The sequence below is a fragment of the Esox lucius genome, chromosome 7 (assembly GCF_011004845.1).
Source record: "Esox lucius isolate fEsoLuc1 chromosome 7, fEsoLuc1.pri, whole genome shotgun sequence".
Taxonomy (NCBI): domain Eukaryota; kingdom Metazoa; phylum Chordata; class Actinopteri; order Esociformes; family Esocidae; genus Esox; species Esox lucius.
Genome location: NC_047575.1, coordinates 18,180,202 through 18,196,132, shown reverse-complemented (window position 1 = coordinate 18,196,132; position 15,931 = coordinate 18,180,202). Strand labels below are relative to the sequence as shown.

The following is a 15,931-nucleotide window of genomic DNA, read 5'->3' as shown; positions in this document are numbered from 1 at the left end:
TTCACTTCATGAAATGTAAATACTGTGGGACCCCTTTTCACTTTTATTTCATGCAAGTGCTTTTATTTATTTTATGTATATTTCTCAAGCAAGACTTAGTAAAAGCCCTAACTACAGTATATTTGATTGATTCCTTCTATTATCATCATTACTGTGTGTGTGTTCAGAGTTGGAAGAGCAGACACGGAGAGCCCTGGAGTTGGAACAGGAGAGAAAGCGTGCTCAGGAGGAGGCAGAGCGCCTGGAGAAAGAGCGCAGAATGGCTGAAGAAGCCAAGACTGCCCTGCTTCAGCAGTCTGAGAACCAGATGAAGAACCAGGAACACTTGGTGAGTTACGCACTTGTTATGCACATTTATCAACAGCCCAAGCAACATCAGCATGTGGCATTGAGCTACAGAGTGAAAAACTACTAAATAACATTTGTTAATGTATTGAAATAAAACACATCCATTATAATGTGTGTTGTACATCAACATCATCATAGTTTTTAAAATAATTATAGAAATAGTGAAATGTTTGAAAATCAATGTTTTACTTCCTGTTTTCCAACTTATTTCTTCACCAGGCCACTGAACTGGCTGAACTGACTTCAAAGATATCCCTTCTGGAGGATGCCAAGCAGAGGAAGGAGGATGAGGCAATGCAATGGCAACAGAAGGTGTGGTTACAGCTACTGCATTCCTCAGTCACTATGACCTCCCCAACCTTCTAAAGTGGATTGGTCCCCTGTGCTTTTAACAACAGTGATTGTTGCAGTAATTAATTAATTAGAAAATACAAAGCTTTGGACACCTTCCTATTCGCATGAATGAGTGTGTCCAAACCTTTGACTAGTACTGTAGAGATGATACGGATGAACCATATGCCAGCATTCAAGTTTAGCAATGATATGTTGTTCTGGAGTTATAGTAGTTTGGCACTGTTTGTTTTAGGAGACCATAATAACATTGCTCTAAAGGAAGGGCTTTTCTTTCCCCTGTGGGCACAGTGACTCATGCTGTGGGCCTGGTTGTAAAGGGAGGTTTCTCTGTCTTTACGCTAGGGACATCCTGTTTGCCTGGGAGGATATATTGTGATATTTTTCCTATTGTAGCATTGGAACAAATGCAAATATAAATGGTAGGTCTCAAATGTCCTGTGATTGTCCCTATATTTTAATCTAAGGGATTTATGAGCTTGGAATGTCACGACGCGCATATGGTCACACAGGAAAATACATTTATATGCTTTTATTATGCTTGAATAATCCCATGAATTTCAATTGTTTTCAGTCGAGGGGAAAAGATCCACACAAGTGAAACTCTGGTTTATATTGTGTGGTGATCACACAAATCTATATTAAAAAAGATTTGACAAACGCTAATAGCTGCCATTTTCAGTTACTGGGAACCATGCTCAAGTTCAGCTCTATGCCGTGTTTGTAACATGATACACTCATTTTCCTAATATCAGTTATACTATTAGTCATTTACATGAGTGGATTTGTCCCCCAGGCCTGCATGGTTCAGGAAGACCTGGAGAAGACCAAAGAAGAGCTGAAGAGCAAAGTCATGGCATCCCATGTTCAGGAGCCTGTGCAAGCTGAGAATGAGCATGATGAGAACGATGAGAGCAGTGATCAGGCCAGTGCCGAATTCACGGGCGGCATCTCTTATAAAGACCGCAGCGAGGAGGAGCGCATGACCGAAGCCGAGAAGAATGAACGTGTGCAGCAGCACCTGCTGGTGAGTGGGCTACTGTGGTTCTTGTCACAACACATAATGCACTGGAGAAACATCAGTCTACCAGGCTTGCGTCACGGTTAATGATGGTGTTTGAAAATGCTTTGGTATGTTTGTGTTGTTATGTGAGCTGTAGTAAGATTTGACCGTAATGTTACATCTCCTGTGCCAGGCTTTGAGCTCGGAGTTGGCTAATGCTCGGGATGAGACCAAGAAAACTGCAAATGACATCATCCATGCGGAGAACGTGAGAGCCGGACGGGATAAGTACAAGACCCTCCGGCAGATTCGGTCGGGAAATACCAAACAGCGCATAGACGAGTTTGAGTGTATGTGATGTGTCTTTTTTACAACTGCTATAGTCCCCACAGCAGTGCCATATTTGGTCCATTCATTCTAGACTTCTGACCTGCCTTACAAAAGCTACAGGGCATTCTACCCAAACAAGGCCAGTATAAATATCAAAGAACAAAGTACAGCACAATGTATGTGAATAAGGGTACAGAAATCACATTACAAGTTATATAATTCACAATTTTTAAATGAATTGAAGCATCAGTTAATAAGGGAGATTTTTTTTATTGAATAACGGTTTAAAGTGAAAAAGATTGGATAACTTGTCCTGCCTTTGAAATTGATTAATAGATTGAGTGTGATTTATTGATTATCACTCATCACTTGCACTGTTTTAGACTGAAAATTAATAAACAACTAAATGCAGGACAGCAGGATTATGAAGTACAATATTGTTGATCACATACTGTTTTTGAGCAGATTGGTTTGAGTTGGACAATTGACTGTAAGCATTATCCACAACTGAATAGAGAACACCAAGCTGTATTTAGATTTGTTTAATTTTCTAATTGTAAGCATTTAAAGAGATGTTTGCTCATATTAAGAAAAGGAAATATTTGTATGGAGATCCTTAGCAGTATTACTTTAACATAAGACCATATGAAACAAGTGCTGGAGTGCCAAATTTTCCTTATTCAGAGACACACAGAGTTTTTCTGAATGACTCTTTATAGACCACGTGTATCTGCTATTACATATAGCCGTGCACACTAGTAGCTACCACAACTTGGGTTTTCTTTTGTATATTAATCTTTTGCTAAATCTTGTATTGTATGGCAGTTGAAGCAATATAATTCCATGGGCTGCTTTGAAGGATTTATTTTATCATTTGGATAATTGAATAAAACAAGTTTCTATGTGTAAAATGGAGGAGTTATTACTGGTATTAAGAGTCCCTTAAGTGTCCTTTGGTCAATTAAATTATATGAATGACTGGAATCCTCCAGCCAAAATAAAAACAAGGATGAATATTGTATGTATTTCTGCAGACCTTTGCTGCTTGAGAAGTCCATTTTCATTGTCATTAAATGTGGAAACTACACAATTTCATGCATTCTGTGTACCCATTTTCTGTATTTGTGATCTCAGAAATCATAGGTACACTTATCTAAAACAAAAATCCAGAAAATCACATTGTATGGTTTTTAATAAATTTGCATTTTATTGCATGACATAAGTATTTGATCACCTACCAACCAGTAAGAATTCCAGCTCTCACAGACCTGTTAGTTTTTCTTTAAGAAACCCTCCAGTTCTCCACTAATTACCTGTATAAAAGACACCTGTCCACACACTCAATCAAACAGACTCCAACCTCTCCACAATGGCCAAGACCAGAGGGCTGTGTAAGGACATCAGGGATAAAATCGTAGACCTGCATAAGGCTGGGATGGGCTACAGGACAATAGGCAAGCAGCTTGGTGAGAAGGCAACAACTGTTGGCGCAATTATTAGAAAATGGAAGAAGTTCAAGATGACGGTCAATCTACCTGGGTCTGGGGCTCCAAGCAAGATCTCGCGTCGTCCCTCAGCCCAGGACTGAACGGCAGGACCTGGTCAATGACCTGAAGAGAGCTGGGACCACTGTCTCAATGAAAACCATTAGGAACACACTACGCCGTCATGGATGTCCCCCTGCTCAAGCCAGCACATTTCCAGGCCCGTCTGACGTTTGCCAATGACCATCTGGATGATCCAGAGGAGGAATGGGAGAAGGGCATGTGTTTTGATGAGACAAAAATAGAGCTTTTTGGTCTAAACTCCACTCGCCGTGTTTGGAGGAAGAAGAAGGATGAGTACAACCCCAAAAACACCATCCCAACCGTAAAGCATGGAGGTGGAAACATCATTCTTTGGGGATGCTTTTCTGCAAAGGGGACAGGACGACTGTACCATATTGAGGGGAGGATGGATGGGGCCATGTATCGCGAGATCTTGGCCGTCAACCTCCTTCCCTCAATAAGAGCATTTAAGATGGGTCGTGTCTGGGTCTTCCATCATGACAACGACCCGAAACACACAGCCAGGGCAACTGAGGAGTGGCTCCGTAAGAAGCATCTCAAGGTCCTGGAGTGGCCTAGTTAATCTCCAGACCAGACAATAGAAAATCTTTGGCGGGATCTGAAAGTCCGTATTGCCCAGCGACAGCCCTGAAACCTGAAGGATCTGGAGGTCTGTATGGAGGAGTGGGTCAAAAACCCTGTTGCAGTGTGTGCAAACCTGGTCAAGAACTACAGGATCTCTGTAATTGCAAACAAAGGTTTCTGTACCAAATATTAAGTTCTGCTTTTCTGATGTATCAAATACTTATGTCATGCAATAAAATGCAAATTAATTACTTAAAAATCATACAATGTGATTTTCTGGATTTAGATTCGGTCACTCACAGTTGAAGAGTACCTATGATAAAACTTACAGACTTCTACATGCATTGTAAGTGGGAAAACCTGCAAAATCGGCGGTGTATCAAATACTTGTTCTCCCCACTGTAAATGGCCTTTGTTGGACTTACAGGTGACTTTTGCACAGTACTGTATATTATTTGAGTTTTAATTGGGATGGATAATTTGAGCATGGCTAGACCAAAGCCTGGTCAATCAATCAATCAATCAAATGTATTTTATAAAGGCCTTTTTACATCAGCTGTTTTATACATATCCAGCCTGAAACCAGAAAAGAGCAAGCAACAACAAGAATTGACAAGGAAACAGTGGACGGCAAAAACTATATAAGGATTGGAACCAAGTAAGAAACCTAGAGAGGAGCTAGACTCTGGGGGCTGGCCAGTCCTCTTTTGGCTGTGCTGGGTGAAGATTATAAGAATACATTATCTTTTTTGGCCATATTAATGTCTTTGCATGTTCAGATGACCAACACAACAATAAAAACAGATAGGCTGTGTCCAGAATCATTAGGCAGAATCCAGATCTGCTGCACAACCAGGTGGACGAGGACATGATGACCAGGTGGGCTGTGGGCAGTGACAGTTGGAATCTGCAGGTAGCAACTAGATCTGCAACACAACCAGGCAGACTTTGGAAAGGAACAGTTAGGAGTCATCAGGCCAGGTAGTCCTGAGAAGTGGTCCAAGGGCTTATGTCCTCCTAAGATACAACAATACACCAGAAATGTTAGAGAGAGCATTCCATGAATCCCAAAATAATACTACAGCATATATTTCCCACTGACCAATGTCTCCCATCACACAAGATGCAACATAACTGAAACAGGACAGACTAGTCCCCTGGCATAAAACTATAGCAGCATAAAACTACAACCCCAAATCAGAAAAAGTTGGGACAGTGTGTAAAATGCATTTAAATAAAAAATGTAGTGAGTCTTACATTTACTTTGATTTCTATGTCATTGCAGAGAGTATGACTCCAAGATATATCATATTTGGTCTGGTCAACTTCAAGTCATTTCAACTTTTTGAGTTGAACCAGACAAAGTTGACCAGACAAAACATGATGTATCTTGGGGTCATACTGTCTGCAGTGAAATAAAAGTCAAAGTAAATGTAGGAATCACTGCGTTTTTCATTTATGTGCATTTTACATACTGTCCCAACTTTTTCCGATTTGGGATTTTGGTAACTGAGACAGGGAGGTCCGGAGACATTGTGGCCCCATCCAAAGATAACTCCATATATGGCTACAGAAGAAAAAACTCCAACCACTTTGACAAGCACCAGAGCAATGTGACACCAAACGACTGCAACCACCATGAGAGGGCAGAGTATAGCACACAGAGTTCACTCCTATCGCCTGAGCGTTAGGAACAGCATGGGTGAACACAAGCATGCCAGTGGCTCCGCCCCCAAATGGCATTGGAACAAGGACATCCCAGGGGAGAGGGAAGCCCGCCAGGCAAATACAGCAAGGATGGTTTGTAAATCCATTGCCTTGTCATTCACCTTCCCACCCGTAATCATTGACCCTACTGAAGAGATGAGTCTTTAGTAAACACAGGTTGAGACTGCGTCTCACATTAATAGGCCCAGCACTCCACAATAATGGACCTCTGAGAGAGAAAGCCCTGCCACCAGCTGTTTGTATACACATTCTAGAATCATTACATTACAGAAATGTAAAAACTTTTTAAAAAATCATCTTTAGATGATGTTGCTATATTGTGAAAGGTATAGCCACTAGTTTAAACATTTACTCTGGTTTTGACCAGATGGAGTCCTTTCCTTGCATAAGAGTAAGGATCGCAGGAAACCTAAATTAAACCTGATCTTTTGTTAATCTGGCCATGGCTTTCTGAAAAATCCATATACTGTATATCTGGTCCCAATTAGACATCTGCCAAAAGGTCAAGCAAATGTATTTCCAGGACCTTAAGAAAATCCATCCGTAAACTGATATGATCATAAAAAAAAGTTATACGTAAAACATGAAACATAAGTGTGAAATTACAATCCTAACAATATACAGCTTAACCTTTTGGGAGATATCTAACTCTATACCAGGCTCCCAGCCAGTCCCTGCATGCACACACTAGCTGGGAAGTCACTAGAAAATCATGGATGGGCGGGGCTAAGCCTCGTTTTGGGGGGGGGTTTGGGCATTTTTAACATGTTTTTTTAGTGTAACGGGTGTAAAATCTACCAAAATAAGGTTATTTTTGGTCAAAGTTGGCTAAAAGTATACCCGTCTCATATGTATTAGACACTGATATAATATTACTTAAATTCTATCCAAATAAAGAAATGTAAGTCCACCCTGTCTTCATCCATCCAACACCAACAAAAGTCACAAAAACGGCAGTACTGCGTATAGCCAAAATACTTTCGGCTAAAAGTCAACTATAGTTATAGTAAATTAACATGTGTATACAGTGTATTCTGTTTCTAAGCGAGATTTCTCTGAATCATTTCAAAAACAGGTTTAGTCATTAGCCCATTCATCTCGGAATAAAGTCATTAAAAATCTATCATAATTAAAAAAAAAACAATGTAACCTCCGTTTATTTCTATAAAAAATGGTGGTGGCCTAGCTGGAAGGTTATATTGACTAGCAAAACGTACCGTTGTTTTCAGTGCTATTACATTTTGAACCGAGTTACGTTCAAAGCATCAAACTCAACGAACATGCTGCCAAATGAACACGATTCTATAACATTTCTATACAATTTGTAAGAAGTTTAGATGTGATTTAAAGGTTGACGAAAAAATAAATCACAGAGAAAATATATTGACTGATATATTGATTTATTTGGGGGGGGGGGGGTATTTATATTTTAATGGGCAAAGCTCATGTAAAATAGGCCTAGTGACGTCCTTGCCTGGACGTAACATCACCCTTGGAATTGATGCAATATCTTACAAGGGCACAAGAGGTCCTTGGCTGACCAAGAAGAATAAGTCAAAACCTTCAGAAAGCGCAAAACAGTCTCAGAAACTGACATTTCTTGTCAGTTCCTACAAAACTACAATATGTTAAACTACTAAAAATATCCTGATCGCTAGAGGGACCCCTTGGGTCAGGCCCTGACTGTGACACCCAGGTGCATAGAGATGCCTAGAGGCCCCCAGCCAGGACCTGCCAAAATTGTCCCAGATTACAAAGTACATGGGCTGCTCTGGTCTCTGGTCATTAGGGATTAGTCTGTTGTGGAGGGTGTCCAGAAATGTGATAATGTGAAAACTAACATAAAGCAGTAAGTCTGAGTGTAAAGCTGAGAACGTGCATTCAGATTGGCACAATTGGTAAATACATTCACTTTAATGTTAATGGTTTCAGAGATAGTGCTTAATGATTTCAGAGATAGTGCTTCAAGAAACACTGTCAGTGTTTAAGCATTCAATAAAACTGTAATATTCCATTAACTCATATTTTGATTTGTATAAACAATGAAAACCCATCAATAAACCTAGCTCAAACTTTGATTTTAATCATCAGAACATTACTCATAACATTGCTCCTGAGATGTTTGAACTAGCCAAATGGCGGTCTAAGGAAGGATGACAAACCAGCTAATATTTTTTGACTGTTACCCTCCTGTTTTTGGGGTACTACTATTACCACAAAATGAAATCACTCAAATCTTAAAGATGCCTTCCAAGGTTTTACGACCACTGGTTGTAAAATTGGTGCTGTTGAGCCAAAACAGGTCCTCGTGCTTTCACCAATCTTACAGACTGAGTTTTCCATAATATTCTTTGGACATTCTCTGAACATCCTTAAAGGTGCCTTATGCAGCATTTTCCATTTAGAACATCCGATAATAACCCTTATATATCATCAGTTAACGTAAAAAAAAGTGTCTCTGACAGTGTCAGGACTGACACTACCCCCACTGCCATGGTTGCAAGTTGAACGTAGAAGGTTGGAACATACTAGGTGTGTACTTCCTTGAAGGTGTGTGAGGTGAGGGCCAAAGGCAGGTATTGTTAATTTGCATTACTGTTCAAAAGTTTGGATTAACTTAGAAAGCACAGCTCCACAGTATGCAAGAACTATTTAGGGAGGAAGCAGTCAACTTGTACCCTGTCTGGAATGCAGTGGTTATCACAGTCACCGGATCTCAAACCTATTGAGCTGTTATGGGAGCAGCTTGACCGTATGGTACAGAAAAGGTGCCATCAGGCCAATCCATCTAGTTGGAGGTGCTTCAGGAAACATGGGGTGAAATCTCTTCAGATTACGTCAACAAATTGACAACTAGAATGCCAAAGATCTAAAAGGCTGTAATTGCTGTAAACGCAATAATAATTTCAATCAACAATCATTATTCCTAACCTTGTCCATGACATTATTTCCTATTCATGGAAAACAAGGACATTTCTATGTGACCCCAAACTTTTCAACGATAATGTATATTTCCTATTCATTTTGCTATATTTCCTATTCAAACTAATTTCATGTATGTTTTCATGTAAAACAAGGACATTTATGACCACAAAGCTTTTGAACGGCAGTGTACACTGAGCACTCCAGAAATTCAAAATATACAGAAGCAAAGCAAGCATCACACAAAGCACAGAGTAAAACGAGCGATGTGCGTGTCCCTATGCTTGGCCTACCAGAAAGCCAGCAGTGTGAACAGACCATCGCCAGGGTGGCTATAGTCTTTGATGTCATTCCGTGCTTTCCTAAGTCATTGTGTATGGTAGATGCCTTGCAAAAAGGGGAAATTGCAACCCTCTGGAGGGACTTGCGATCCGCAGCAGAGCAGCTGTCGTACCAGGCAGTAATGCAGACTGAGAGGATGTTCTCAATGCTGCACCTGTAGAAATTGTTGAGAGTTTTTTCAGACGTGCCCAACTTAAGTCTCCTCAGGAAGTATAGTCGTTTTTGGTCAGTTTTCACTGCCAAGTTTGCTTGCCTGAACCAAGTGAGGTCATCTTTGATGAACACACAGAGGAACTTGAAGTCAGAGACTCTCTCCACTTCAGCTCCATCGATGTGTATGGGGGCATGATCCCACTCTGCCGCTTCCTGAATTCCACTATCATCTCCTTAGTATTGCAGACGTTAAGATAGATGTTGTTGTCCTGGCACTATGTAACCAGATTATTTTCCTCCTCTCTGTAAGCAAACCCATCATTGTTGGAGATGAGACCCCGGATGGTGGTGTCGTTTGCAAATTTAAGGATGACGTTGGAGCAGTGTGTGGCCACACAGTCATGCATGAACGGGAAGTACAGGAGGGGACTGAGTACGCAGCCCTGTGGGGCTCCAGTGCTCAGGATGCAGAGGAAGAGAGATTGCACATTCTCACCACCTGGAGTCTGCTCGTACGGAAGATCAGGATCCAATTGCAAAGGGAGGAGTTAAGACCCAGGATCCTGAGCTTAGGAACAAACTTAGTGGGCACAATAGTGTTAAATGATGAGCTGTAGTCCACGAACATCATCCTCACGTAGGTGTTGCCTTTTTCCAGGTGGGAGAGGGCGGTGTGTGTCGCCAGGGTGATGGCATCATCACCCATACATCTATTGGGGCGGTATGCAAATTGAAAAAGGTCCAAGGTGTCAGGAATGGTGGAGCAGATGTGGGTTCTGACCAGTCGCTTCATGATGATGGAGGTCAGTGCTACAGGGCGGTAGTCATTCAGAAAGGTTTCTTTGGTACAGGGATAATGGTGGTCTGTTTGAGGGAGGTGGGGACTACAGACAGAGTCAGGGAGAGGTTGAATATAGAGGTGAAAACCTCCGCTAGCTGGTCGGCGCCCTTGAAGACAGAGCCTGGAATGATATCTGGCCCTGGTGTCTTCCAAGGGTTCACTCTTAACACTAAAACCGCCAAATGCCTACATCAATTGGCTTTTGAGTTGGTAATTAAATTTAAACTGCCATTTGGAAAGCTACACTGTCCTCCTTCCATGACCTTTCCTAAATATGCATAAACTGTTACATTGTTCCTTGTCAGAATTCTAAACTTACAAAGGGGAAAACTATTTACCTGTTTTTTCAGACTTAAATCACCCATGGCACTTAGCGTTGGTACCCAAATGGTACCCAGGCACTAATCACCCCTCACTTAATGCATAACGTCAATGGATGAATGCTCGATACTCCCAGATTAAAGAACCTTGTTTAAAATCTGAATGAACTCACAAATGAAATAAATGACCATTCAAAAACTTAATTAGGCTATTATTGAAACATAATACAAACAATACAGGCTACTTTCTTTCAATTTATTGTGTAGGCTGATTCATCAAATGTAAAACTAAAATGTAAATAATTATTCAAGAAACAAAATACCAACAATATTCTTCACCAGTCACCAATCACCAATTCAGCAAATGTAAAAGACGTTACTGTCTTGATAGGAGGTGAGAAAGAAACTAAATCACACACACATCCTATCATCTCTCTTTGAATATTCAGGTTATTCTACTGAAGATGAATAATCTACAAATGTATAAGGCTAAATAATTATACACGAAACGAAATACCAATGATATTCTTTACCACTGGAGTTATGCATTGGCATTGAAATCAACTTGATAGCCCCACTACAACCCCCGGGAGAAACCTGCAAAGACGTGCCATTCACATTGTCTATTATTTTTCCACCTTTTCTTTTTCTAATTACTACTCTCGGTTTTTTGCTAATTAATGTCACCTATAGATTGGATGCATAATTTTCATTTTGTACATATGTACTGCCTAATAAACAAATGAAAATATTATCGCCGGTGTTCTTTGAAATAATTGTTCTTTGTATTATTTTCTAAATCATTTTTTTGGGGGATTTTAAGACCTTCAAAACAGACACATTCTTGTATTCTTCAAATTCATTAACTATTTTAAACAAACAAAATCTTTTTTCTAATTCATTATTTTTCTGACTATTCCATATAGTTTGATAACGACCCAGTACAGTAGATGAACCGATTCTCTGGCTGGATGGTGATGTTGCGGAGGAGAATGTGTATGCTGATAGGGGCCATTTGTATGCTAATGACGTCAAACAGTGGATACTGGGGGTCTGAAAGACCTGGCGGTTCCTGTGTTAAAAGCTCTCCTCACGTCAGCCGTGGTTATGGACAGAGTGCAGCTGTCCTGGTCCACAGCAAGCCTTCCAGAAGGAATGGTGTTTGTCGCATAGAAGGTGTTGGGCTCGTCAGATAGAGGCAGCAGACGAGAGATCATTGCTGTTTCTCCCTTTATAGTCTGTGATGTGTCGCAGTCCACACCACAGGAGTCAGTCCACACCACAGGAGTCAGTCCACACCACAGGAGTCAGTCCACACCACAGGAGTCAGTCCACACCACAGGAGTCAGTCCACACCACAGGAGTCAGTCCACACCACAGGAGTCAGTCCACACCACAGGAGTCAGTCCACACCACAGGAGTCAGTCCACACCACAGGAGTCAGTCCACACCACGTGAGTCAGTCCACACCACGTGAGTCAGTCCACACCACAGGAGTCAGTCCACACCACGTGAGTCAGTCCACACCACAGGAGTCAGTCCACACCACAGGAGTCAGTCCACACCACGTGAGTCAGTCCACACCACGTGAGTCAGTCCACACCACAGGAGTCAGTCCACACCACAGGAGTCAGTCCACACCACAGGAGTCAGTCCACACCACGTGAGTCAGTCCACACCACAGGAGTCAGTCCACACCACAGGAGTCAGTCCACACCACGTGAGTCAGTCCACACCACAGGAGTCAGTCCACACCACAGGAGTCAGTCCACACCACAGGAGTCAGTCCACACCACGTGAGTCAGTCCACACCACAGGAGTCAGTCCACACCACAGGAGTCAGTCCACACCACAGGAGTCAGTCCACACCACGTGAGTCAGTCCACACCACAGGAGTCAGTCCACACCACAGGAGTCAGTCCACACCACAGGAGTCAGTCCACACCACAGGAGTCAGTCCACACCACGTGAGTCAGTCCACACCACAGGAGTCAGTCCACACCACAGGAGTCAGTCCACACCACAGGAGTCAGTCCACACCACGTGAGTCAGTCCACACCACAGGAGTCAGTCCACACCACAGGAGTCAGTCCACACCACAGGAGTCAGTCCACACCACAGGAGTCAGTCCACACCATATGAGTCTCGGGTCAGAGCTGCGGTAGTTAGACTCAACGTATCTCTGTAGTCTCTTTTGGCATCTCTTATGGCCTTCCGTAGGTTTAATCTGGACCTCCACAGAGTCTCCACATCCCTGGAACTATTGGCAGAAAGCCTGTGTTCTGAGCATAGCACAGACATTACCATTAACCCACTAGAAATACACAAAACTAGAGAAGAATCAGTCAGTAAGTATAAGGACAGAGAAATTGTCTATGCCCACAACCTGCAAACCATTCCCTTTTTCGGGGTTGTCTTGCTGTTGCCTCTCAAGTGTACTTTTTGTCACTTTAATTTCCACCAAAACAGGTTACATTGATTCACAATCGCTTATGCTTCTTAACTGGATAGATTGTTATCCCTGAAGTTGAATTGACTTGGTGTCATACTGTGATGATTTCAAGTCCCCTTTTTATTTTTAGCAGTGTGTATAAAAACATTCGCTTGGTAACGCTGGTCAATGTACTGTGTGTAAAATCTGTATTTTGTCAAGATGTTTTCGGTGAGCAATTTTGTCATGCATTCTGAAAACTTTATAGACCTTGGTCATGAAGGACAGATTTGTATAGCAACAAGGACACCAGATTCCATGCAATGCATTTAGACTTAAGGTAAGTTGACTAAATAAATGTTTTACTTAAGTTCCTGTTCATACAATGAAGTGAATGTTAAGTCAAGCTTAAATCAAATAAAAAGTTATGGAAAATCCTACTAGAAGCTTGAAAGACTTTACAGCAGAACAACTTAATTTTTTTCCTGTTTTGCATTCTAACAGAAGGCCACACAACAACACTAGTTTCTTTTTTTTAACCCTTTTTTTAATAGTTATTTTTATTTTTTTTACAAATAAACACTTATTGCTCAGAGAAATTACCCTTAAAAAGTGATTCTGTTGGTGTACAACCTTTGCACACTTCTATGTAGGTGCGTTTTATATGTTTGTATTGTACTTATACACTGTTTTCACCATAGAATGACTGGATCAATAAGCACTGTGACAAGCAACCCTGTGACCACCAACCCGTCCACCCTAAACTGTATGATGTCTATCAACAAGAGTAGAAGACAGATAATAATACACAGTTTTTACAAGACACTTAACCAATAGTTTCATAACACTGAAGGTCTATACACAAAAGACTTTAGATAATCAGCGATTTTAGATTATATCCATAATCATATAACAGATGGCTATTCCAAAGGCAATTTAATTATGTTTATTATAAAGTTTTCCAGCAAACAGCATATTCTCTTCACCCAAGAATAAACATTGTGGGTCAAAAGATGCTTGATGAACTGTGAGTATTCAAAGTATAAAATAATGAAAATGCATACTTGCAAATCCATGCTGATTTTCCATTTGACAATAGAGTTAATGATGTGTAATTCCTATAGAATTATTTAAACCATTCACAGCCATCTACAGAGATGGGATTTTGTTATCTAGGCCTTGGCTTTTCATGTGGGCTGAGTTCTAATCAAGGTTGATGTAATTCACTAGAGGACCCCTTCCCGCAGTCCTCAATCAACTTGCCACAGGCCAACATGGCTAAATGTTTGAATCTCGGCTCTTTCCTTTTCACTAGGATGGTTGAGATACCATGTATCTCTATAGGGGGCAAAATTAAAACCTGGACCCCAAACAGACCAGGCAGAGCCATCAGCATCCACTCAGCCTTACACTCCAACTCTCTTAGGAACAGGTAGGTGATTTGCAATTATTTGTCAGACCATTACATTAATTATGGTTTGTATATAGATCCCTATTTCATAATATGCTGTATATGGTATTCATACTATTCTTACTCTGTTCTCACTTGGAAATAAAGTAGTGTGTACCTCTACTACTGGGTTAGCATCAAATCTGGGATTATTTAAGTGCCGATCAGTGATAATTCTGCTGGCTGAGGACACTAATATTTTAATAAGGTTCCAGAAAGGCTGCTAAATATTTTACCCACAGAAGATACTAAGAATTAATATAATATGCACCAGGAAAGTCAAGTTCTTCCTAATAAGATAGCTCTTATTTTTACAGCTCTTTGGAGGACAAAGTCACAATTCACTTTGTTAATCAAGCTGGTATCAAAACTACCACCACTGTCACAGAAGGAGAAACCCTGTTAGATGTTGTCATTAAAAAAAACTTGGACATAAGTGGTTTTGGTATGTACACTTCTAAACAGACTAGTAGAATGTAATGTTCAGCAATTTTGTGATACTGTATGTTTAGAGGAAAAAAGTATTTACTATCCAGGAGCTTTTCATATATGTGGCTGTCTTTTCTGTTGTTTTCAGGTGCATGTGAAGGGACATTAGCATGCTCCACGTGCCATATTATATTTGACAAGACATTTTATGAGAAGCTGGAACCAATGGTGGATGAAGAGATGGATATGCTAGATCTAGCTTATGGCCTTACTAAGACGTGAGTTTAGTTTACACTTGAAAAGTATTTGGAGAGTATCAATATGGATGTGTGTAATATTTTTTCTTTGGTTGTGACATTTTTATTATACATACACAATCAAGGGAAAGAAAATGGTCTCACTTAAAACATGTCGATTTACTCTGCTCAAGGTCTACCTTCTCTCCCAGTGTCCTTCAAAACAGAAACAAGTGGTGGGGCCACACTACTGAACAAACATGAAAGCAACATGCAGTTATTTGGCTATAAAAAATGCTCTGAAACCATCGGCTTGATAACTTTTCATCTGCATTGATTGACAGGTCACGTCTCGGCTGTCAGATAACAGTGCGCAAGTGGATGGATGGTATGACTGTTCAAGTGCCCCAGGAGGTGAGGGACACTGTGGGATCTGAAGGCAGCCAGTGATCCTTTATGCAACCTCATCTCTTCCGCAACCTCATCTCACCTACTGTACCAATCAAATCATTGACATCAAACATCTCCTGGACCATCTACCAATTGCCACGCTTCTGTTGTATAATCTAATTTGTTTGACATATTATTTTAAAAGAGCATAAAAAACTACTAGTCAGCACTTATTGTTTAAAGTACACAATTAGAAATAAAATCGTATTGCATGTTAAAAACATAAAAGTTAACCATTAGAAATAAGGAATAATTTTTAAATGTAAAAAAAAAAATTATGAAACTTGTTTTCACCCAACTACTGTACATGGTAATGTAATAACCTTCATTTCATTTTGTAAAGTATTGTCCACTGACCAACAACACCTAGTGCAAAACAATATACTGTGCCAATTAACCCTGCCCTCCACTATTTTGCAAATAAAACATTTTGTTTAGCAGAATAAATAAATCTCATCATCATCA

At 40.6% G+C, this 15,931-nt stretch overlaps 2 protein-coding genes across 2 annotated transcripts in view; both read left to right on the top strand.

Annotated features, from left to right (window-relative positions):
• Positions 1-3,122, top strand: part of msna (moesin a) — a 33,203-nt gene extending 30,081 nt beyond the window's left edge. The window contains exons 10-13 of the mRNA XM_010865009.5: positions 168-328; positions 568-660; positions 1,496-1,726; positions 1,896-3,122. Of these exons, the coding sequence (XP_010863311.1) occupies positions 168-328; positions 568-660; positions 1,496-1,726; positions 1,896-2,060 (650 nt within the window). The 3' untranslated portion in view covers positions 2,061-3,122. The remainder of the gene's footprint in view (positions 1-167; positions 329-567; positions 661-1,495; positions 1,727-1,895) is intronic.
• Positions 3,123-14,126: 11,004 nt separating this feature from the next.
• Positions 14,127-15,931, top strand: fdx1b (ferredoxin 1b). Its single transcript, XM_010865010.4, has 4 exons — positions 14,127-14,333; positions 14,669-14,796; positions 14,929-15,058; positions 15,361-15,931. Exons 1-4 carry the CDS (start codon positions 14,176-14,178, stop codon positions 15,464-15,466), a joined length of 522 nt encoding a protein of 173 aa, XP_010863312.1. The 5' UTR covers positions 14,127-14,175; the 3' UTR covers positions 15,467-15,931.